Genomic DNA, 24,872 nt, shown 5'->3' with positions numbered 1-24,872 from the left:
AGTGAATTCCCTCAACTCCTTCCTTCCCCTCTTCCAATTTGGTGAGGTACTGAGCCTACTCCAAGCATGCCAATCTCAAACAAAAAAGTTAATTTCAAACAGCTCTCTGATAAAAATACACACGTAAAGATCATTCTCATGCTAAAGAAGAAACACCACAGCAACAAAAAGCACCTTTAAAAACCTGATACAAAGAGACTTACCTGAATAAGGTGTTAAGTCTTGCGGGCACTGTGTAGTTAAAGATACAATTACACTGGCACAGCCCCCCTGGAAGTTAGCACGGGAAAACAAACATAAGATAAAACAATATTGGCCGCTGGTTATTATTGTTAATACTTGGCTGTGGTGCTACCTGCACTTGTGAGACATGATCTACACCCACTTACCTCTATTCTCACAATCCAAGAGCAATAAAAGTAGAAGAGGTAAAACTTTGCAAAACATGAATGCAAGAACTGCAATAGGAAATGGAAAATGACCCACACTCAGAACAGATGATCCTACAAGATTTGCAGCAATCAAGAATAACCTGTATTAATGTGTCACAGAGCACAGCAGCCATGTAGCCTAGAGGAGGCTAGGGCAGCACGCATTCAGAAGAGTGATGCTGTGCAGTGGGACTCAGATGTCAAATGACTCCAGTATGTTTGAACCCAAGCTGTTGCTTTGGAAGACATAGTCAAAGGAACAACATTTACATTGACACTGCTCTATACTCCCTTCTTCATTTCCAAAAGAACTATTAAAACCACAGACGTACCTTTGTGCCAAGGCCAACTCCACTTTTGATAAGTTCACACAGCCGAGGGACCAACTCACCAAGGACAGACACATCCAAATACTGCAAGCTCTAGAGAACGGCAAGAGACAGGGAGAGAGAGACAGGGAGAGAGAGAGATAGGGAGAGAAATAGGGAGAGAGAAAGAGAGAGAGAAAGAGAGAGAGAAAGAGAGAGAGAAAGAGAGAGAGAAAGAGAGAGAGAAAGAGAGAGAGAAAGAGAGAGAGAAAGAGAGAGAGAAGAGAGAGAGAGAGAGAGAGAGAGAAATTTTTTAAAAAGAGTAATGATGGCAGACTTAAAGTTGGTGTATTTCCAGCAGAAGCTGCCTCAGCAGTGCTGGCTGGTTCTCAGCTGAATCACAAGAGTTTGCTGCATGATGAGAAAAAGCCAACATGAAGTGGATTCTACCACATACAGATTCTTGTGTCCCGCTTCTCAGCTGAGCTGACCTTGCTAAAACTAACATTTGCTGGAACTGATGTGCTCCTGCACTCCAACTCTTCAGGAAGCCTGAAACTAATACAGCAGTGAGAACGAGAGGCAAAGGCATCTGTATCTTAGGACAAAACCCAACATTTCCCCAGCTCTCTGAAACCAGGAATCAATAACATATATCCAAACTAGACAATGACATGAAACCAGTCAAGACAGTTTTTAAACAGGTCAAGACAAACAAGTGGCATAAATGACATAAAGGTACAAAAGGGATGTGATTAGTGTAATTTTTAATCTGCTATGCCTAAAATGCCACTGGATAAAATAGAAAGCCTCATGTTACCAGCACTCTGTGTAACACGCTGCTTGGAGAGGGGAGATCCATTCTCTAGCAAATTCAAGGATCATATACTAAGTGAAGGTAACTGAACTTCCAAAGTCAGATCAACTGTCACTTCCCCCTCCATCACTGGTATGATGAAGGAAATTATCCATATAATCTCCCAGCCAGTCCCAGAATATAAAGAAGGTGGCTCAAAAGCCAGGACACCTTCACAATACTCCAGGCAAGTAATTACTATCTCTTCCCTACCCTACAAAATCCCAATCAATGATCAAGGCACCACAGCTATTCCCCCAGGGTTGGCAGGGTAGGGTATGGCCTGGAGGAGGGACGGCAGCAGCTGCTATAGCCTGCAGGACTGCAGCAAGTAGATTTTTACATGGAGCCTTTCATTCCCAACTGCTTTACACTCTATTAATAGAGACCACTTCACCAGACACCAAAACTCAACTCCACACACTGTTATGTACATGGGGGCTTGCTGTTGCTGTTTTTTTTGTAGGTCGAAGAAACAATAAATTCCTCTTTAGCCACCAAAACTTGCTCAACCCTCACATTCTCTACCTGCCCACACTGCCCCCGGCTGTGTGCAACATCTGAGCAGAAAAAAAGGGTGGGTTTTTTTGGGAAGGGACAGGTTCCTACAGAGGACAGGGAGTTCTGCCAGGACAGATCCTACACCACAGCATCTGGGCATCAGCAACTCCTCCTCCAGCAGCAGGAAACTCTGGTGCCAAACACCACTTGCTGACAGTGATATCACCATTTTCTCTAAAAATATATTTCCACCATGAAAGTACAGACAAGGCCCAGATAGGAATATCTAAGGCACCACAAGGCAATGGTTGAACAGCATTTATGCCTTACCAACAATAACTATCATAAACTGAAGGCCCAGGTGAAAAGTTGGTTTTGGAGTTGTGGCCCAGAAATGAAGAGAAATGCTAGCGAACATAACCCAGAACCAGCTAAGCCCCCATCCAAAGAAAAGCACTTGAAGGAGCCCTCTTCATCAAAGCAGGCAGGTCTTCAGATGAAGAAGTCATCTATGTGACTCCAAATGGAGCCAAAGTTATTTACAACTGATCTGAGGGGCAAGCACTGGTGGCATGATGAGAAGTCTGTACATGAAAAAGGAAGTGGACAGACAGCCACATGGAGATACGATTAGAAAATGAACCCTAAAGAGATATTCCATAAAGCTTCCATTTTAATTCCTATTCTTCTACAAGACAGGAAGACTATGTTACACTGGAACCCTATTGAAATCAATACTTACCATGTTAATGGTTTCCATCATGGGAGATGACTTGACAGCACTAAGTCTGGCACTATCCATTGCAGTCTTCAAAAAAAAAATCAGGAAAAAACAAATCCAAGTGTAAACACAACATGAAAACAGTAGAAAGGGCAACATCAGCTGTAACTCACTACCTTACACTAAAATCTACTTCAGATGCATGGAGAAAGCAATTATGCCTACAGACATGCTCTAGAGGGAGGCAGAGAGGAAGAGAAAACGGGGGTGGGGAGAAGAGATAAAATCTCCCACCGGACTACTGTTCATATTGTTCACTCCCTTTTCACTTGCAAAGGGCTAATCTAATTGACCCTCTCCCCTCCCACAACAAAACTACCTAGATTTGTTTCTAATCAACAAATTTCAACCACTTTCCCAAGACGACCGTGATTGATTAATACGGTTCTTTAACATTCTTTAACAATAAATGGATGTGGTGCTGACAACATCCACCTCCAGCCCACAGTGCTATGGCACACCTTCCAATTTAAGTTATATGAAGTCCTGAAGTTAATCTCTTGAGAAAAACAGCAGTGACATTTAAGAACAGATTACTAAGACTGCTCTTCACTTTTAGAAACACACAGCAGTCTAGAGAATAAAAATAAACCAAATCATTCAAAAATACTCTCAGATTTATCCAGCCATATTCTGTGACCACACTTTTTAGTAACTTATTAGCTATTTCTCTTTGCTTTTTGAACACCACTCTACCAATCTGCTATTTTTCTGTTCACTGAATGAAGATTAAATGTTTGTTATCTCTGCTGTGTTTATACTTCCCTGTTATAGCTGCACTTACTTTCTCTTGATCTGTTGCAGAAAGGCTCAAATAATTGAGGACTTGGGGCTCCAGCACACTCAAGGATTCCAGCAGGGCTGGGATAAGTTTTGGTGCATGAGGTTTCAGCATAGACCCAGCACTTTTACTGATCTTCACAAGAGTGTTAATGCTGGAAGAAGATGGAAGGGAAGGTCAACAGAGATACACACAGACTAATCTGAAAAGCCTCTCTGATCTACTGTAATCCAGACATACCAATATAAATCTTCCTTCAAACAAAACCATGTTTAACTTTTGCTTAAACAAAATTATTCTGTAGCCCTGAGCTTCCAAGGGATGTTATATACATTTTGGCCAGAGACTGTTTACTTTGGCTCTGGAATCACAAAAGGAGTGGGCAAAGAGGCGGTATTGCAGACAGATGTAGGAAGAAATAACACACCCTGATGTTTTAAACAAGCCTTGGGCAAAGTCACTCTGAGACATCCATTGTCTCTGCCCAAGAAAAGACAAGTTACAATTATCTATTCAAACCCTGCTAGTCAGTTTCAGACTGATCACATCTCTCATGCTGCATTCTGACAAAGGGTTTTCTTATCTCCAAAAGAAATGAAAAATGTTGAAGAAATATTCTCCTGTTAGAAGCCTTCCAGCCTTTCTAATAATTACTTTTGTGAAGACCAGCTAGCTACCCTCCAACTCTGAATTTTCCGTATTTTCTGTCCCTCAGTCAAAGTAAAGAATAAACAAGATTATAAATTGACAAGCATATTAAATCCCAACACACATCAAGGGATATTGAACTGTTACAAGACATAAAATGTATTTGAACAGCGTGACAAAATGCAGTCTCATCTGGGATGTGAACTGTCAATATTCACAAGCACTTGTGAAATCAGACATGGCTGTTTGAAGAACCATGGGACTTTCTGTTTGCAACCAGTCCAGATATGCCAAGGACAACCTTAGCACGGCACACTGCTTCTGGATCAGCCTGCCATTTGTACAGGGAGAAAAGAATCTCCTGCTGGGAACTGAACTGAATCTGGGCATTGCAGAGAGGCCACATACTCCCAAAAGACAGGCAGAGTTCTCAGGGCTGCTGTTTAAACTGTGTGAAAAAAAGAACTCTGCAAGAAACCTCTTCTGGGGAGCAACTTGTCACTTCAAATGCAAAGAACATTTTGCAGCTCAGGTGAATAAGCTTAGTGTCATTGGGACAAGTCATGACTCAACCACCAGAGAACTTACATGGTGCAAAACCAACCTGAGAGATCGGACTTCAGCAACTGTGCTTACTATTCCTTTGTCTAGGAGGCAAGGGAGCAACACAGCTATCGTCTTCTGACCTGCTGCTCCTTTAGAGGGGTCACACATTTTCACACAGACCTAGGGACAGGTGAGAATCAGTGCTGCAAACATGTACAAACCTCCCCCTCAGATTATATTAAAGCACCTTCTCCTTCAGATAGAAGAAGCTAACAGCAATTAGACAAACTGCTCAGAGCCAAGCCCACGCTCTGTTAAAACTTCATCTTCTCTCCACAAGGTAGTCAAGTTGTAAGAGTCATCCCTAAAAGGGGTTTCAACTATAATCCAGTTTCAGAAAAGGCAAATTCAGAGCCTAGGAGGTCTTGACTTGAATCTGGATAAACAGATGAACCAAACAGCCTCTCAGTTGAAGAACAGCCTATCTCAGCCACAGGGACTCAACCATTCCACAGAGCAGAGCAGCAAGTCCCAGACAAGAACAGATTCTGCAATCCCAGCATTTCACTACAACACTTTGGGACCAGATCCTCATTTGCAGCATTAAAATGTCATGCACTATGAAGACTGTGATTTCAAATACAGCACTTTAGATCCACTGCCACCAGTGTGACTTTTTTAGAGGATTACCAAACAAAACATCAAGTGATGTGTGTGTACGACACCCAGAAAAACATGCCAGTTACAGCATCACAGAGAAGTCCATACACAATTACACCGGTTCATACCAGTGACATACCACCAGGCATGGTCAACTAGATCAGTCAGTCTTGGTAAACTGTTGAAGTTACAGTAAGTTTACTTAAATTCCACCTCCAAGTAAGGAAAAAGCAACATCAGAGGCAAAAAACACAGTTAATTATATCCTTCCTTTGCTTGTATAGACCTTAACATTGCTTTACCCTCAATCAGCAGGACTTCACTAGCATAAGTAAAAGTACAGGGGAGTATGTGGTGATGCTTATTTTGATCGCTTTCTAGGAGGCTGTTCAGTCTTTCACAACTGGATCTTACACTAGAGATCCCCTGAAGACAACAGTCTATAGTAAATATAGTCTATAGTCACTCCTGACATCAAAACCATACATGTCCTCATGTGCATATGACAATACTGTAGAGTTTTACCTTGCTCAATGTTTTTAGGGCTAGTTCTGCTGCTTTTCGCACAGTCTCCTATAAAAGAAGTCAACAATTATTTCTGTTATTTTTATTCTTCTAGAATTATTATTATTAACTGATACTCATTAACACTAGAATAGACAAGGCTATCTTCGTGTCTAATACTTAATATAAAGTAGCAATATCTTTAGAAGAAAGTATTAGAACATTGTTAAAAGAAATTCTGGCTTTGGTTCATTTGAGTATCTGGTACAATCAATATACTGACAGAGCTGAAACCTGAAAGGACCCGAAGACTCTGACCTCATACATCCAAGTTCAGCACACCATATATCAGTTCAGCACACTAGCATCCCATAATAAATGTTTCTATATTCAAAAGTTAAGCAACTACTCAGGAATTCGTTTATGTTAAGGAAAAATCTCAAATCATCTAGAATAAGCACAGCAGGAACAAAACCCAAACTTCAAACATAAAGAGAATTTCCAAGGTGGCATGGAAATTTTACTTTCAAGGAGCATGAATTTCTAGTCTGCTTAATACTCGAAATTCCCATTGGCTTCAAGCTGATTTGTCAGAGAATCTCTTTAAACACCTCAGAGCCTGATCACTACTGTTTGTTGAAGATTCCAATTCAGTTCTCAGTTTCATTACCTTAATGTCATCTTGTACTCTGAACAGGACTTCCCAGATTTCTGGAAGCTTGTCTATGATGTCATCCAAAGGTCTTCCTCTTAGTAAGTCATTTAGGGCCAGACAACTGCAAACAGGGAATTTTATTTCTCTCACACAGTGTTCTTACTTGATATATACAGGTGTATATATACAGATATGCTTATAAATATAAATAAATAGTTCAGATAAATGAGAACTGTTTCACACTCCTTACTTTCCCCAAATGCTAAATCTACTATGTCACAAGAATGTCTCCTTTAGCAGAGACAAAAATGCTCAGTTGTACAGGTAAAACCTGAGACAGGTGACAGAATGTGAAAAAGGCTGCTGTGGTGAAAACTGTGACTGCAAACATTCCACTGACAAAACTGTTTTAGTCTCCTTTTCTTTAAGCATATGATAAGAGGAAACCAAAATAGTACGAAGTATGGAACTGAAATTAAAATGGAGGTTTTCAATATAGCATAGCTACACGCCATTAAAAACAAAAAACAGTTTATTAAAATAGCATCCTGTTGCTAAGTACATAATTGTCAGATTGACAAGGTTTTCTATGAGAAAGCATTATTTCAGATTCAAGGATAGGCAAGAACTAGTAACCAGAAAACTCATTCTGCAGAAAATGTTTAGTATAAAGCCACATGCAATAAAAAATTTCAGGCAAATAGCTTCAAGATTGTATCATACTTCCAAGGGCAGGCTACAAGGCTGGGCTCTATTCTGACAAAAGAACATGTCCTCTTCCCTCTCAACTTCTTCAGATTAACAAGTTTATGGTGAACAAGAGAAAAGAACCAAGTTCAAAGACAAATCTAATACTTTTTCTAGCAATACCTGGATTCTCTGATCCTCCATAGACTGCTGGTTAGGTTACTGATCAAATCCTCAAGAATTTCCTTCATGTACTTATCAATCTATAATTACAAAAAAGGAAAAGTCATGAAACAAGCACATCTATGCATCCTTGTCCAGTAGCCTGTAAAAGAAAAAGAGTCCTTTTGGACAATACAACTTGTTTTCACCACATCAGATGAACTAATGTTTGCCAGTGCTGTGCAAACTTTCTCTGACTCTGCTTTAGACATGCCTTAAGCACTGCTCAAGTGCTTAACATTGTGAAAGATGCAACAAGAAAAGCCCACTAAGGCCTTTATCAGCTGAACTGTTAAAATGCAACACTAAGCCTGTATTTACTCAAGAAGCCATTGTGCTTTGATGAGGGATCAGAGAGAATGACTTCACATTAAGACCAGCTCTCCTAGAAGAAAAAAATGCAAACCCAGTTCCAAGCCTTGCAGAACCAGAGCAAGAGCATCTTACGAAAATCACTTATTTCTGAAATACAAAAATTCTCCTCAAACTGACGAAACAGCCATGGGCTTCCTTCCACTTAAAAACTAAGGATCTATATTTAGATGCTCTTCCTTTAGGAAGGTATCTTAGACCATAAGGATTCCTGAAAAGCTTCTCATAGGCAGTATCAAAGCAATATCAAAGTGGAAGGACCTCATTTTAAGGAACTCATAAATTTTAATGCTGGCTGCACAAACAAGGTCTGCAATATCCTTTCACACAAGAGACAGTGTAAAACCTCTATGCAAGCTCCAAGCTCATCCATGGATTCAAACATCTCATTTCCAGTGTAATACCTCTTTCTGCACTGCCCCTCCTATCACAAAATGCATGTGTTCTGTGAAGATCTCCAATACTCTGCTGGCTGGCAGTAAAGCCCCTTGATGCACTTTGCTGTTCACTCACCATCGACTTGTCAGTGACCAGTGCATTCCAAATGCTGGTCATTGCCTGTCGAATGCCCAGGTTGGGGTCAAACTGGTAACGGTAGAGCCGGGGAAGAAGCTGGGGCAAAAATGGAGCCAGCTGCTCTCCAGCCTTGGCAGCTATCACATTAAAACCAAAAGCTGCTCCCTGAAATGACAACAAAGTAGTATGTGCTGAAACATTGTTCACTCAGTTATTGCTCATGGGCACACCGCAGTCAGAGGCAAAGCTGACTGACATGGTACAGATTCAGACCAAATCAGAAGGTCTAGAATGGTACTAGAATTAGCCCATCCTCACTGCTGCAGTACAACAGTGATCTCAAGCATACAATCACACTCAGCAGACAACATACTACTTCAAAACTTTCTTCCAACCTTCATTTCAAGATACTGATTGATTTCATTTGCAGAAGTAGTACTGGTGAATTAAAATGATGAAGATTTAAATATGTTCTTCCAAAAGAGATTCTTTCTTGGCAAAACTGGTGAGGGTGGGCCACTGCTTCCTTACAATTCTGCTGATTTAGAAGAATTAGAGTAACTTAGGAACTGAAAAACTAAAACCAAAATAACTCCACCTTATTTCTAAAACCTGAATTTTCTGGGGATTGTATTTCGCATCTGTCCATATTTCCTTTAAACTTAAGTATTCTTCTATGACCTTTTCTTTCTCCAACACTGACAGTTCCACTGTCACTTCTAATACAGTGGAAATGATGCTTGCCTGTGAAGTCCCATGGGATTTGGCAGGATAGCCCAAGAAGAAATTACTCAGTGAAGGCAGTGCAGTGACTGCCTCTAATGACTCCATGTTTTCTGACTTGCAGCGTCAAAAGCTGCCACTCAAGACCCCACACTAGGGACTTCACAAGACAGGATGTGTTGGTTGGGTTAATCTAGAAAACAGCAATAAAGACACATTTTCAGTTAGGACCACTGCCATGAAATGCAAGAAGGCACAGAAAGTATAAGGAAAAGCAAGGCATTGCCTCCAAGGCCCTGAACAGCACGCTCCATTTAGCTTTTGTAGGGGGTTTAGAGCACAGATTTCCAGATGTCCCCTTCAGCTTAAAAGATTCTGCAAATTCTTCAAATGTCAAAGCTCAACCCACACCTTCTGAGTGGATTTTCTTGATTCATCCTGGCTGGAGAAATTCCACAAGGGTCAGGAACCTAACTATGCACCTGTGCTTTTGAGGTCACAGTGCAGAGCGAGGTCTTGAGGTATGTGCTGAATTGTGAAACTCTGGATAACAGTTAAAGCTGGGACTTGTTTTTTGCACTAAGTGGTGCTGTCAAGACTCAAAACAAGTTCTTCCATGCTTCTGTAAAGCCAGTGAAGAGTCCCCACATAAAAGCTCTGAATAGTACACCTAAATTTTCAAACTTATGATGCTCCTTTTTCACCTGAAAGTGGATTCAATAGTATTTTGGCTTTGCTAAAGCTCCCAGCTGCTTTTAAATATCAAACCTTGAGTTAAAAAGGGATACTTTTGACAACAGTGCTTCTTAACAACTTGCTGATTACTTTTTGCTCTGCCTCCTTAGACAACAAAGACCACTTTCCTTTGCATCCAAAAATTCATCCAGTTTACAAAACACTATCACTGTTTGAACACATGAAGGACTGTCTCTCTAAGCACACTTAAAAAACCAAAAGGATGTCAGTTGATTCAGAAGGGAATGTAGGATTATATGAACACCCTGATACCAAAGTTTTGTTACAAGAATTTCAAGTAATCTTGAATTTTTTTTCTCAGCCTGCTAAATTTGCCTTGGACTGATACCAAAGCATCAACACCCTCTACATGCAGCTATTCATAAAACCATATAACCAGTCATAAGATATGGATTTTTGCTTCGAGTTCACAGTGGGAATAGAAGTTGTAAGAAAGCAGAGCGTTACCTTCCGAGAATTCCACATGGCATGATGGTTGGCCAGATTCATGAATTTGTACACCAGGTCTGGCTGATTGAGGTCACTAGCCAGTGAACAAAGCTCCTTGTAGGTAGAAAGACCTTGACTTTGAAAAGCAGAAAGGAAATCAGTGTTACTATTTCTAAGTAGGCAAATGCTACAACACCTAAAGCTATTTTCAGTTCATATCCTTAAGCAGGCAGAGAAAGGGGACTAACACATCTGTATTTCACAGAAATAGTTACGGTAACTTAGAGAACAAGAAAGAACAAAAGGTCAGGAAGCAGACTTTTTAGGGAATTCCGTTTCAGCACTGACTGTGTCTCTGTCAGAGACTATCAGTAAACTTACCCATCTGGGGTTTTACTCAGACCTCCCTGAAATACCACAGTTTCTCCAGTCATCTCATGTTTAGCTCTGATGGAAAAGAGGTCCAGTATCAGTGTTACCAAACTCTACTGTTGAATACACTACACACTACAGAACAGGTAATTTTGTTCTATTAACTCAGGAACTTCACATTTTTTTCAGCTCCAATCCCACAAAAAACATATCGGTGTGCAAAGCTACACACACTGCAAAGAATGTCACCAACCTGTACCACATGTAATGTTAAGGATACATTGCAGCAAGTGAGCTTCACTGTGCAAAGGCAGAAAGTCAAAATACTGAATGATGACATTTTAGTTCTGCCCAGACATAAGCCATATAATGGACAGCAAATCTCTACTTCAGAATAAAAAAATACCATTTCCATTCATCTTACTTCTTCCTGCTTACCACCACTGAATCCCTACACTCCAAGCCTAGGTTTTAACCATCCAGTGGCCAAACCTATAGCAGGTTAGACAGGAGAAGTCTATTAAAGAGCAATTCCAATACTGACCAACATGATGTCCAGCCATGCGTCTTGTAAAGACCAGAATTTTTCATACTAAAGCTGACAAGGAAAAATTGTACTTCCTTAGCAAAAGGTACTTTTCAGCCCAAGCAAGTCACCACTTCTGCAACATTCACAATGTGCAGAGCTGCTGCAAGTGGTCACTGTTCTCTGCAACTACAAAACACAGCAAGTAGCAAATCTAACCAAATCCCAACTCATTTGAACTGCTTGAATCAGGACTGATGTATTATTTTGAAGCTTTCTTGAATGGAACAAAACCACAACAACTTCAGTCACAAAATACTCTAAGCTGATTTAAGAAATGTCTCAGTTTGAATCTCTGTGAATGGACATTGGCTTGCCCTTGGCCCCAAAACATCTCTTTCCACCCAAAAAAGAGGAACATTTTTATTCCCACAAGACACATAACTCAGAGTACTCTCTCACTGTGTTCTGAGTTCACTATACCTTTTCCCAGTCATAAGGGTATCAACGAGTGTAGTGACTAGCTCTTGCTGGTCATGTTCACTTCCTAGTTCATATATCAGCCCAAGACCTTTTGAAGCAACATCTTGACTAAGCTCTGCAAGAGATTTCACCATGCAAAATTCAAGATAAGCACGTAACTAAGCAGTAAACAAATTTATAAAGTAAGGTTCAACCAAAATCAGGACATAGCAAACACAGCTCTGTGCTGCACTTCACAGCTCTCCATTTAAGTGCACATCTAGTCTGTCATGACACAAACTTTGCATTCTGAAGCTGCAATTTGTTCTCAAGGCCTAAACCCCTTCAAATTAGGTGACATCTTCACATAATTATTGTTGCTGCAAGTTTTGAAACAGCAGAAAGAGTTCCAAGAGCCATTGGTATTCTGACATCCTAGCTGCACCTGAAATCATTCGTGGTAATACTCTCTAAAGCTTCAGTGAGCTGTGCATAGGCTGCTGGACACCACTCTTTCCACTAGCTGCCACGGGTAGAGCTGCAAGCCAAAATGTGCTAGCTTGAAGAGATCTCAGAGTTTCTGTACATGCAGAACCCTGTGGTGAGTCAAGTGGCAATGAATACATCCTACTGCCCAAAACAGAGCAGAAGTAACACCACTTCTGTTACTACAGCCTGAAGGGGCAAATGCAGTGTACTTTTTAGCCAAATGCACAAAAAAGCTGTGCTTCTTATCTCTGCAAATGATGCTTAGAAGAGAAATCATTCCTATTAACATAAGAAATGGGGGAAGTTTCTACAGTCATCTTTTAATGCTGACTGACAGAGCATAGTTGACTTCCTGCCTGTTGAAAGATTCCCTCCAGCCTGCTGAATGTCCAAAATAAGATGCAAATCTTTAAGATGCAACAGTACTTACCATCACTATCTGACAGAATTGAAACAAATGCACTTTGAATATCCTTGAGGTGAGACTGTAAGATGAGACAAAAGGACATTATTTTGGATCCTTCGTTTGGTCTCCAGGCAAGCTTCCAACAAATAAACAGTATCAATGGAGTTGCCCATTTGAGCTATGCTTATGACAAGAACTGCCCTTCTTTCCAGACAGGCAAGTAGCAGCCTGACTGGCATTCACAGAAGATAACAATTAGTTGTCCAGCCCACCATGTACATACACCATGCCATTAGTAAACCACGTATTTCATTTTCCTTGTTTAATATGAGGCAGCAATTTATCATCAACCTGGCTTGTAGCTAGATGGGGTTTTCTTCATCCCCAAACTGGTGAGTTTTGTCACCTCCCTGCAAGGTGCACTGTTTAAATGAGTGCAATATGTGGCATGTTTTATATATAAAAGTTTACAGTCACTAAGCAGCTTGTCCCAAAGCTCTTTGTCAATATCTGGAGAGTACAAAATGGTTACCTGGTCCCACCACAGTCCATACTGCCTCTATGCAGATAGAGGACATGTTGGTTGGGAATGTTTCATTTAGCCCTTTTTATAGGACTTTTCACATTCTCTCATTATGGACAAGCACTTTTAACTATAAAGTTCATAAAGCATACCAAAAATACAGTACATGAAGCACATCACTACTGCTCCTAGGTACTAAAGATAAACACTGTGAAACTGTAAGTTCTGTTTTCCTTCTTCTTCCCCTCCTAGACCTCTCTTAAATATTTTCCCAATATAAATCCTACACACTATACAGATCCCAAACTCTTTTTGCCAAGGGAAGATATAGTGATACTTCATCTTACAACAGCTACTTACATTGAGCTTACTCTGACTTGGATGCAAGTCAGATGTTTACAAAGGTGACAAACACCCTTGTGTATCTGCCAGATAGTCTGTTCCTCTAGAAACAAAAAACAGGTCAAGCCTCAAGAAGCCCTCAGTGAAGACTGTACCAGCAGGGGGAGAAAAGTGGCAACAGAAGTGAAGGGGAAGGAAGGGACAGAAACAAGGTGAGAAGCACGAATAGGGAAAAGGAGCCAGTGTTAGGAAAAGGTATATTTCTTACCTTAATTGCTTTGTGGGTGCTCAGCTTCTTCACCAATGACAGAAGCCAGATGCAAGCTGCCTGCCTCACATGTGGGTTGGGACTGATGATGTGCTTGTTCAAAATAAGGTCTAGGACCCAGGGCACCACATCATTCACTTTTAAATCTATATGAAAAAAATAAAGGTGGAAGCGAGGAACTCTGAGAACTGTCCACACCCATTTAAACGAAAATAAAGAAAAACCTAATGAATTCAAGAGTAATGAGAGGACACCTTAATCTTTGCTTATTTAAGAAATCACTGGTGTCACTGGGAAAGTAATAATAGCAGAATAAACAAAAGTAATACAGAATCCTCCTAACCCTTCATGAACATGTTTCAGAGCCTGTGGCCAAGAAGGGGTACCACTCACACTGCCTAAGACTCAAGGCAAAACTTAGGGTTTTTTTGTTAGGACTCACAGTTTCTGGAGTAATGACAAGGTTCAATTTCTACCACGTGCTCAGCTTTGTGTACACTACACATCTAAGAACACTCTCACAAAATTAAAATATGTGTTTGCAGGTCTGAGACTAACATTTACAGTTTACTGATTTGAAGCTAGCCTTCTGTCACACTTTTATTTCAATGCGTACAGAATCTTAGTCCTTAAATAAAATTTCTGCATTTATAGCACATAAATTTCACTTAATTGTCTTACTTGAAGTTTTTGGAAAACATGTGCAATTTGATTTTATAACCCTATTTTCTTGTTCAGGCTTCAAAATGGTATTTTAAAAGTTTTGTGTATTAAAAATCCCAAACTGACTCAACATGGCAAACAAAAAATAAAAAAACTTCAAACAAATACAGAGACAAGTGGCAATGAATTACATAAGAAGCTCTTCAAACAGCCCATGAATACAATCTTCTGCCCTCTGAGCAGATGGATATGAAGAGGTAAAACAACCTGTATATAACCACAAACACAAAACCTCTCTTGCATGTTCTGTTACAAACCAAACACCACAGAAACATAGCGTGGAGCCAAGTTTTAGCCCAGACATTTCCCAACCCAGCCCCTACATTAGGAAGGCCTACCTGAAGGAGGGTTATATTCCTCCTCTGTGACCATCCATGCATCCCGTGCAGCCACTGAGCTGGTTCCAACAGCAGCACTGGTAATAGCTTCACCAACAGTGAACTGCAGCTCTATCTGTTTGGTCTGAAAAAACACATCAGAGCATCACAAAGAGTATTAACTAAGCACACACCAAAACTTCTGGCACTTAATCCACAAAATCACAGTGTCTTTCCCAGTCCCAATGTTCAGCACACTAAGACAAGTAAGATCAGTCTTCTGGTGAGCTCCTGAGACTACGTGACACCTCAGACACACTGAAGTTGACGGAAAATGAGGCAATGCCAAACTGTCTGAATTGAATGATAACAGCTAAAATTCCTACATTTTTTAAAGCATACCTTTGACAAAGTATTTACTAGTCTCTGCAGAAGCTCAACTTAGTGAAAAGAAAGAATTTAACTGAATGAAATAAAAGCAAGTTAAAATTATGAGATAGTGATTAGTGAAAATTACTACAGCTTTACTGTAATAAGGAAAGAGTCTCTTGTAATTCCATCCAGCAACTGATCTCTTAAAAGATGCAGAAACCTGTTTTTCACATTAAAAGAATCCAGATGGTACTTGTTTTGCTTCCCTGTCCTCCTTACACTATTCTCTGAGCCTTCAGGAACATGATATGCCAGTTTCTTGTCTGTATTCATGATGAATTCTGCATTGTAAGAACTTGTTTCTATAACCACAGAGTACCTTCTAGATAGCTTTCCTTGTACGCCAGAGACACAAAATGCTCAGGCTCTTGAAGAATTAAGCACTTAGCTTCCTGCAATCTAAGATAAATACATTTTTTCAAGTACATCTTTTATAAAGAAAGTTGTAATTTCCCCATGCAGTTACAGGAAAAAAACATGGCATACAGAAACATCTTCTGATGTTTGGGTACACAGTATTCTCAGTATTCTAAGTATAGTGATAGGACAAGTGGTTAATGGCTTCAAACTGAGAGTAGGCTTAGATGAACTATCAGAAAGAAATTCTTTACTGTGAAGGTGATGAGGCACTGGAAGAGTCACCCATAGATGCTCCAACCTTGGCAGTGTTCAAGTCAGGCTGGATTGGGTTTTGAGCAACTTTGTCTAGTGTGAAGTGTCCCAGCCCACACCAGAGGGCTTGAATTAGATCATCATTAAGGTCCCTTCCAACCCAAACCATTCTATAATTCTATGGTTCTTGCATGTTTGATCACATCAGATTTGGAGGACCCAGCAAAGCATGCCTGTCTGATACTTAACAGCCATTTCTACAATGCAAAATCCCATGTCAGTATCAGCAAGGAAGAAAGGTAAAACAAGCTGGAAATGAAGGACACTAAAAAACTCCTTTTATTTCATTTTATTTTCCAGCACATTGCAATATGTATGGAAGTTCTTGTACTGTGAAAGAAGACAGTACCTTTCAATGACGGATTTAGATGGATAAGAGATACATGTATTCCCATAAATGTCTAATTCAAATGAGTTGTATTAGCTGATGTAGTTCAGAGGTATTTATACTACCTATATTTATACTACCTACTTTCAGAGTACTTTTGAAGGCCAAAGTACAGGCCTAAGGCTTCATTAATATAAACTCTGGAGATTTTATTCACACAGTGTACAAAAAAAATCCATAAGCCTCCTGAAGGAGAATGAGTATTTGTCTCAGACTGAGGCAGAGACCTGGACTAGCAAGTTTTTAAACTGTGGCATAAAACCTTTTACCAGGTCCAAGTCTACCTCTGCTCTCTATTTCAAGGCAGTTTCAAAAAACCCGGAGGCACTATTACAAAAAGTCAATTCCCTTTGTAAATCTGGCTCTAGAGTACATTAAAAAGCATCCCAAGAGAAATAACCACTGTAGTATAAAGGATAATACATTGATAGTGTCTCACCTCCACAGAATCCATTAAACCCTGCAGCAGTAGCTTCTGGTGGGGAAAATCTTCATCTCCCACTGGCAGGTAACCTAATGTTTGTATTGCTCGTTCCTTCATCTTAAGCACAAACAAAAAATAACACAATCATATAACCTACCTGTAAGTCCAGAAGATGCACTTTAAACCCAGTATTTCTCACCCTTGCTGAAGTTTCACTCAAGGTATCAGAAAAACACACAAGTGGCATATTAGATCAATTAGTGCACCTCTTTTCCAAAGTAGATCAGAACAAATGCCCTGCTACCTTTGAAGATTATGTGCAAGTAAAAGAAGATCCTCCCATTTTTCTTTAATTAAAATTAAGACCATTCACATTTTCATCTTTTAGGGCCCTAGTTATGACTATAGAAAGCACAAGTGGTAAGTGCTAAACAGTATTACAAAGACCCTGACCCTACCCAACTCACTAAGGCCAACAAAAAGCCTAAATTCTTTAAAAAACGAGGCAGAGTCTGGCAGGTAATACATACACCCAGTGAGCATTCAAGAAATGAACAGGAATCATAAGAACTCTACAAAAATCTTGCCTTATTTGTTTCCTTGCTGGAAGGGATTCGGGCCAGTAAGTTTTCAACAAGTTGCAGCTTTGTAAATCCTGTTCCTTCATTGGGGATCGGCAAGGGGCCATTCCTGCCAATCTCCCCAAGAGCCATACAAGCACCCACCACGAGGAAGGGAGAGGTACTGTCCAGAAAAGAACCTACAGAGAAAAGCAAACCAGGATGACTCAGATTTTGTATTATTATTATTTAGCAGTGGACAGCCACTTATATTTTACCCAGGCAAGAAGCAAAGCATTAATCTCCTCTATAGCTGGTAGGAGGCATTATGTTAGAAAAAAACAGAAGTGAAAGGAGACATTGAGAGGAATCTAGGCAATGACACCACTCCTGATTGTGTTGTGTTGGTCTGCAAGTCACAAAGGCCCCCTAGGTTTTGCTGAAATGTCCATGCATCTAATCAGATTACATTCTTACAGACTGTAAATTCTATCACAAAATCTGAACTCAAGATTACACTATCCATAGGCTGAGTATCTCAGAAAAATCCTCAGCCTGGGGTAGATTTAAAACAACAACAACTGTTACATGCAGCAAAGTCTTAGGCGGGAAGTTACCTATTGTCTCTGTTGTCAACTTTATAAGTTGTTCTTGCTCCGGCATGACTGAAGTGTTTGGTTGTTCTATGTGATGTAGCTCCATTGTTCTGATTTTCCCTTTGGCCAAGTACCTTCCTACTGTAAATCCCAAAGCCAACAAGGATCCATGTTGGACCTCCGGGCTCTACAGACAACACCAACAGTGCAAAAAATCTCATTTTCAAAGTAAGTAACACTTTACACAAAGCACTGATTTAAAAACACATATGGACAAGCCAGATCAGAAGGCACCCTAAAGAATGCAGAGCTCTAACACGTAATAAAACAACAGAGAGTTTGATATTGTTAGTGCTCTCTGATGAATGGAGTTCTTCAAGATTAATTAACAAAACTTAAAAGAGATCTAGGAGACAGATTAGGAATTTATAACCAGCACTCACATTCCTAAGGCTACCCTTTGCTAGTTAGACTTAAAAAACCTTCAAACGACATTGTCTCTACTTAAAAACCAGACATACGCAGACTAAGGGGACAAAATGTACTCTTTGGTAAAAAGCAGTAGAGGATGATTGTTCTACATTTGCACGGCTAAGAATGAGAACACAACTGGCCTATGCTGAAGGCAATGCCTCTACAGTTTGGCAGGCCACAAATCGTGAAACCTAATTAATATAATTAAAATGCCAAGACACCAATTTCTCCAATACTGATTTGGTGCTGGAACTATTTAATGGCCATGTTTATTTGTACAACTGAATTCTAGCAAGAGGATTTTGTGGAGAAACAAGGCTGTGAGACTCTAACTAAAAACGAAACAACAAAGGAAAGTGGCTTAAACTTGGATTAGTTCATACCTCTTGGTTTTTAACACTACAAATGTTTCACTGGTTCAATTGTGCTGCCAGAATGGGATCCTCAACCTAGCCTGGTCACCAGGGACTGTTACGTGATGTGGGCTCACTGCAGCAAAGCCAGAAGAAGATGGATCCTTCCTCCATCTCCACTTTAGTTATCCATTCACACTGCAGTCCTTACTGAGACACTAGGATCATCCCCCCTAGCTGTACAAATCCAAGTGGTTTTGTACAGTAGCAGCAAATCAGAGCTCTACCTGACTCAGATTCACAAAGGCATGGGAACATCCTCCTTTTTTTCACTTTCACAGTTCACATGGGTGAGTGGGGCTGAAAACAGCAGTGGGGTTTGGGACCCATCTATACTGGCTACATGACTGCAGGAGCTGTGCCCTACACAAAGCTGGGCAATGACATGGATTTAGCTCACAGGCAGAGCTTTCACAGATTCAAAACAAATCATGTTTGTTAACTACAACATAAAGCGATCAGCACTTCTTGTCAGCCTGTTACCTGCAATATAAAATGGTGGCCCTTTAAGTCCTTCAGAGGGACTAATACAAAACCATTTTGGGGAAACAGAACCTAGAAATGCTACGTCTTTCCTTCCCACACATTCAAGACACACCAGCACAGAAACCAGATCAATTTGTTTTCAGGACTCCTTTTCCATGCTTGCAGTGGCAAAATGGAGAAATAAGGGTAAGAGCAAGCAAAAGGAGCTGCTGGAAAAGGGAAAGCAGGCAAACCCAGCACATAAAGACACAGCTGTGGAGGGCTGCTCAGGAGTCCATGCGGGGCAAGAGGGAAGAAGGCACAACCCTAACACAGCATGAGATCCTGAGGCAGCAAGGACCCAGGAGGCGACTCTGGCTCAGGAGGGGATGAGTTGAACATTCCACAAGTTAAAAAATTTCTTGATTCTGTGGGTGCTCAGGAATAATGAACTGGTAAACAGTTTCAGGTAAGTAGTGTGATCCATTACCACTCAGTGGGATGTGGCTATTTACCTGGCTAAAACTGGTTAAACTCATGATGGTGCTTTGCTTGGGACATGCCTCCATGAAAACCTCCTACTGACATTAACAGCTCCATAGAATAATTTATTTAAAGATCTGCTGCACTCACCTACAACAAAAATCCCTTCTCACCATTCAACTGAAAGTCAGCTAGTTAATTTTACACTCAGATTAAGGTTAATACATCCTGGACACATGCTGAGATAAAAATATCCTATCAGTTACATGACACGAGAAAAAACAAGAAGCAGACAAAGGAAGGTAGTTACATGGTTGTCTTTTGTCATCTTGATCAGCTGCTCCAAGGACGCTCTAAGCTCATCTCCAGACAGGGTAGACAGCACTACAGAATAAAACAAAGCTGCAAGCTCACGCATTTCCTCTTTGTTAGTGTTCATCAAGTTCTGTGAGAGTTAAAAAAAAAAAAAAACAACCATGAAATATGGAAGCAGCTTCTTACCCAGTGTGCTCATAAAGAGCTTCAATATACAAAGACAATTGTCATGGGGATACATAAATAGTTCTTAATTCAGAAAGCACCCTTTAAACCAACAGCATTGTCACTTAGTAAGAACAAAAGCCCTCAATTCAACAAAGCACTCATTACACACTGAGCGTTTTGGAGAAAGAAGACCGCTAGCCACAAGAGGGCCACCCACCAGTCCTGTGTCAAAAACATACATATCAAATTCTTGGCCAAATTGTCTTCAGCTAAGAGCTTCCAGGTTTTGCATTCATATTGTGCTAAAAAAACCCACAATCTAAACCACTACTTTCCCTAAGCTGCTAGAGGCTTCCATACCCTTCTTATTAATCAAAGGGAAAAAAAAAAACCCCAGGAAGGTTAACCATTCAAATCCAACCACAACAAAAAAAAGGGTCCAGAAAATCACAGTTCTCAAGGCAAAATTATCCAATTTGTACCTGAGATCTTGTGTTGTCTAAATAAGTTATTAAAATTTGAATTTTGGAAGCTTCGGGTAATTTGTTATGACATAATCCTACCTCTACCAGCAATTTGATGTATAATGCAACACATTCCCATGAAAAATTCATACCCAAATCCTTGAGTGCCTTGGGCCATCACAAAGAAACCACAAAGAAACCACAAAGAGCACACAAACAAACAAGAAATGATCTGTCAGGGTCACGAAATGTAATGTTAACTTCAACCTAGCATCAGATCACATATCTGACTTCGAACAAACCCCTCAACCTGTTTGTTTCACTTGGCAAGGTAAAAACACATGAAATATGATTTACAACACTATTTCTGAAACTCCGTACTATCAATAACTACCCCAAGAAGCTTAATTCTGCAAATGGACACTAGGCTAAGGACAAAGAAGAGTTTTCTATGAACAATGAGAAATACTGAAAAGGGGAATGTTTTAAGTACTCTCCTGTGCAGTCCATACCTGCATATAAATGAGAAGTGATAACCTGCATACAGTGAAATGCAGCAGAGATATCACCAGGAGAAGCTATTAGAACATTCTATCCTTTTTAACCTTGTCTAAGTATTTGTTTCTGCCAGACTGCCCCAGTAAAAGCAATGGCTGCCTATAAGACCTCCGAAAATCCTAGATGTTTAAGGCAGATCATGAAAAAGCAAAGAGTTGCCTGAGAAAAGAATCTAGGGAAAGCAGAATTCTCCTTAGCTTATTCCCAAGCAGACTCCAGTGTACGGGCTTTTTTTTTGGTCTGGGGCTAATAAATAGGGAAAAAAATCTCCACAGAAAGGTCTCTAAAACAACTAGGGACGTAATTAATCTCATATTCTAAGAAGTCATTCACATCTTCCCACTGGAACATTCACACCGTCAAAAACGTGCAGAATTTTGTCTTCAGTCTTCTTCCACAGAGAAAGAAATGGATGCCTATACCAACAGGATAGATAACTGACTATCTAGAACATGTAAGTGAATGAACAAAAAACAGTAATACAAAAGAACCAAAAAAATATTTTTCCCCATCCTGGCACATACAACATTTTATCAAGTGTTGACTCAGAGTAGGAATACCAGATTTCAAATCAAGTGCATATTTGGAAATAATACTCTGTTTCACCATGGGAAATGTTCCAGATTTTGCTAATGCCAAATTCCATCCACCCCCCAAAAAAACACCAAAAAAAGGGACTTTCACAATACCTTAATCCAATTTATTTTGTCTACAAATCTGGTGGCTAGTTTTTCTGGATACACTGAAACAACTTCTAGAAGACAATACATGACTGGCAAACCTAAACAATAATTAAAGAATCAGGTCACAACAATGTAACATTCAGTGCTAAAAAGAAGTAAAGAAGTAACAGGCATTTCAAACATTTATTTGTAATTCATTAGGAATAACAAACAATAAAGAATAAGCTATAATGTTTCTCAGACATATTAGGGAAACTAATAAATACAAACACTCTAGTAGCAATTTGTTCAAAATGCATTCAAATGTTTTAGACTACACTTGCGGCAGACAGGCTATTATCAGGGTGAGGAAGACACAGCATTCACTGATGAGGAAGCTGTTACATACTTTGGCTTCATAGCTGACATAATTTTACACTATTATGTCAACTGATGCTGCAATTTTACAGCCATGCTTTCTCCCACCTACAAAATAGCACAGAAGAAAACAAGTTTAAACTAAATAGTATATAGTCTGTGTTTCAACTCTGTGATTGCTGAAGCAAAGCTCAAAGCACAAGACAACTCATTTCTAGTAAGAGAAGACATTTATCTTTTCAGGATACTGCTGCACACAGCTTCTTACCTCCAACACCAGCTAAGAGCTGCTGAAGAAGTCCAATATATACATGTACAGGGCTGGTTTCCGCACTTTTTGAAGTGGAGGAGGAGGAAGAGAAAGATATGTGGTTGCCAGACATAAGGTTTCTTACGTAACGTCCAATGGCTGGAGCATGATCTTGCATATCTGCCAAGCTCTGTGAGGTTGGCATCACACCAGCACTGTGAGCAAGACACATCCGCAGATAGAGAACTATCTAAATAAAGAAGATAAAAACACAGGATCCTGAATGTATAAGCATTTGAAAAACCATGCACAAGACAAAAGAGCAGAGAATACACTGTATTCAATGTAACCAAAATGGAATAGATTTTTCTTTTATCAAATATAGATGGAAGACTTAGTATAGAGACAGGAACAAATATAAAACGTAACAAACCTTAGGACCACTTTCTGCAATAGGCCTGACAACCCTACATCACTCCCTAAAGATTAAATCATATGCAGCCTTTTGGTTTATCATCAGCTGATGTAACTCCTTGCAGGGAGTTCAGCCTGTACCCTATACCAATTTGGCATGTGTACAAATGCAACCTGACACATTACTAATACAGATCTCGCTCATCTCAGTTTCTGTCTACACATCACTGAAGCCTGGGATTCTGCTAGAAAAAGAGCCCCAAGGAGCATAATGGGACCTCTGCACAGAACAGCCTGCCTGATATCTAAGGCTACTCGATTAGAGATGCTGCAGAAAGCAGTGGAGCAACCCTCTTGTGAACAATACTCCCAACCCCCTCAATGAAAATCTTGTTCAGACTGCCATTTAAGGACAAAGGATGTAGAGTTAATCTCAACATCCGTTTCAAAGAATTTTAGAATGTAGGGTGACTTATGGTACCTGTTAACTTCTTATGCTGTCCTCCAGATAAATAGTGGTACACGTATTTGAGGAAGTAAAACCAAACAATTACCTCTACAAATGTGGCAGGATTAAAAGGCAAAGCTGCAGTTCCAGTCATATACTTAGCTGGAGTTTTCATTCGGTGAGTGGCCTAAACAACAGGGTAAGAGTGGAACATTCAGACTCATAATAGCAGAGATGTTGGAAAGCTCAGTGAAATTTTGCTGATGTGACTGTGTTAATCCTCCGCTTAGAAACTGAAAATGTGTAACAGTTCTGTAACAAAAGGGCACAGTGCACTTGGTAATAGTCAGATCAACCTACTTTACACCAATTCGTAAAGTGGAAACTCTGAATGCACAAGAGGGACTAGCAGGGGAGGCTGAAGGAGTACAACACTCTTTCTTCCTTTCAGGAAACAAAGAAGCACTTTAGAATTTAAAAGTAAAGTACCTCCAACTTCCAAACTCTGAGCCTTCCCCCTGGCAGGCAGCCAGAAAGCTTTAAAATGGCAGCTGTGCCTGGAGAGGCTGCAGCAGCCAAGCTTCCCTAGTACTGGGAGGTAGGTGCTCTGTGCTGCGCCAGCTAAGTCCAGAGAGCCTCTCAGACTGAGAAAAACTCAGAAGGAATCTCTCTGCCTGCTATGTGAAAGGCTGCAGCAGCAAGTGAGCAACTTCTTTCCATGTAAATGTTACCTTTGACAAGCAGGAGAAAATTTTTCTGCTGATATGTCAGCAGAAAAACATCCAAACAGGAGGTTTTAAGTGACACCCACAGCAAATGTTGCAGAAAAGCAATATGTATATATCAAAGAGACAACATGCACATCAGTGGTTGGGCTTGATTCAGTCAGGCAGCCTTGTACTTAAGTAAACACACAGAGCAATTGCAGAAGACAACAGATCATCCCTTCCCTCAATACGCTGTGACCTTTAGCAATGCTAATTTCAATGACGTACAGTAGAATTATTAAAGAAAACCTGATTAAGTGAACAGACAGTGACTCCCTAGAGGAACGGTTTCCCACCCATACCCAACAGACCCATGGGTCCTACTCTCACTTGTATTTTTCGTTCAGAAGGAGAAAAGGATCATGCTAAATCATGCAGTCATTTTTCATCTCAGCCAGCTGTGCCAAGCAATGCATACAGACTTCTACAACATCTCCAGAAGTCACCGATTATTGATAGTATGTGAAGAATCACATTTTGAGATAACTAAACAAATAACTATACCTCTAGGGTTTTTTAATACACCTTCAGGACACGTAAAGAGGATATGGAAAGTGCTCGGAAAAAAAAATTAATTTCCCCCTCATTGAGGGACTCTTGCTTTTATCAGTAGTGATTAAACTACACTGATCCATAATTATTTCATGATATCACAAATATTGTGGAAAATTTTTAAACTAACTTCAGGGAGACAATTTAAGAATGTTATCAAAAACTCAATCTTGGTTTCTCCATTT

At 40.1% G+C, this 24,872-nt stretch overlaps 2 protein-coding genes across 5 annotated transcripts in view; one reads left to right on the top strand and one right to left on the bottom strand.

The window, feature by feature from the left end:
• SMC2 (structural maintenance of chromosomes 2) overlaps positions 1–3,772 on the top strand; it is a 35,563-nt gene extending 31,791 nt beyond the window's left edge. The window contains exon 26 of the mRNA XM_066181444.1: positions 3,682–3,772. Coding sequence (XP_066037541.1) covers positions 3,682–3,695 — 14 coding nt within the window. The 3' untranslated portion in view covers positions 3,696–3,772. The remainder of the gene's footprint in view (positions 1–3,681) is intronic.
• ECPAS (Ecm29 proteasome adaptor and scaffold) overlaps positions 1–24,872 on the bottom strand; it is a 61,295-nt gene that overhangs the window by 10,035 nt on the left and 26,388 nt on the right. For 3 of the 4 annotated variants that reach the window (XM_066181440.1, XM_066181439.1, XM_066181442.1), the window contains 22 exons: positions 23,475–23,555; positions 22,525–22,756; positions 21,906–21,997; positions 20,022–20,156; positions 17,898–18,063; positions 17,308–17,480; positions 16,736–16,837; positions 14,826–14,949; positions 13,765–13,910; positions 12,656–12,710; positions 11,758–11,872; positions 10,758–10,823; positions 10,395–10,512; positions 8,466–8,633; positions 7,542–7,621; positions 6,687–6,792; positions 6,038–6,085; positions 4,911–5,032; positions 3,662–3,812; positions 2,839–2,904; positions 764–853; positions 204–270 (listed from right to left, as the gene is read on the bottom strand). In XM_066181440.1, coding sequence (XP_066037537.1) covers positions 204–270; positions 764–853; positions 2,839–2,904; positions 3,662–3,812; positions 4,911–5,032; positions 6,038–6,085; positions 6,687–6,792; positions 7,542–7,621; positions 8,466–8,633; positions 10,395–10,512; positions 10,758–10,823; positions 11,758–11,872; positions 12,656–12,710; positions 13,765–13,910; positions 14,826–14,949; positions 16,736–16,837; positions 17,308–17,480; positions 17,898–18,063; positions 20,022–20,156; positions 21,906–21,997; positions 22,525–22,756; positions 23,475–23,555 — 2,503 coding nt within the window. The remainder of the gene's footprint in view (positions 1–203; positions 271–763; positions 854–2,838; positions 2,905–3,661; positions 3,813–4,910; positions 5,033–6,037; positions 6,086–6,686; positions 6,793–7,541; positions 7,622–8,465; positions 8,634–10,394; positions 10,513–10,757; positions 10,824–11,757; positions 11,873–12,655; positions 12,711–13,764; positions 13,911–14,825; positions 14,950–16,735; positions 16,838–17,307; positions 17,481–17,897; positions 18,064–20,021; positions 20,157–21,905; positions 21,998–22,524; positions 22,757–23,474; positions 23,556–24,872) is intronic. The other variant, XM_066181441.1, reaches the window with a different exon arrangement.

The sequence above is a fragment of the Chamaea fasciata genome, unplaced genomic scaffold (genome assembly GCF_029207755.1).
Source record: "Chamaea fasciata isolate MVZ Bird 193981 ecotype frontalis unplaced genomic scaffold, bChaFas1.0.hap1 SCAF_4, whole genome shotgun sequence".
In the NCBI taxonomy this organism is placed as follows: domain Eukaryota; kingdom Metazoa; phylum Chordata; class Aves; order Passeriformes; family Sylviidae; genus Chamaea; species Chamaea fasciata.
Note: the sequence above shows the minus strand (reverse complement) of the source record. Positions and strands in the feature narration are given on the sequence as shown.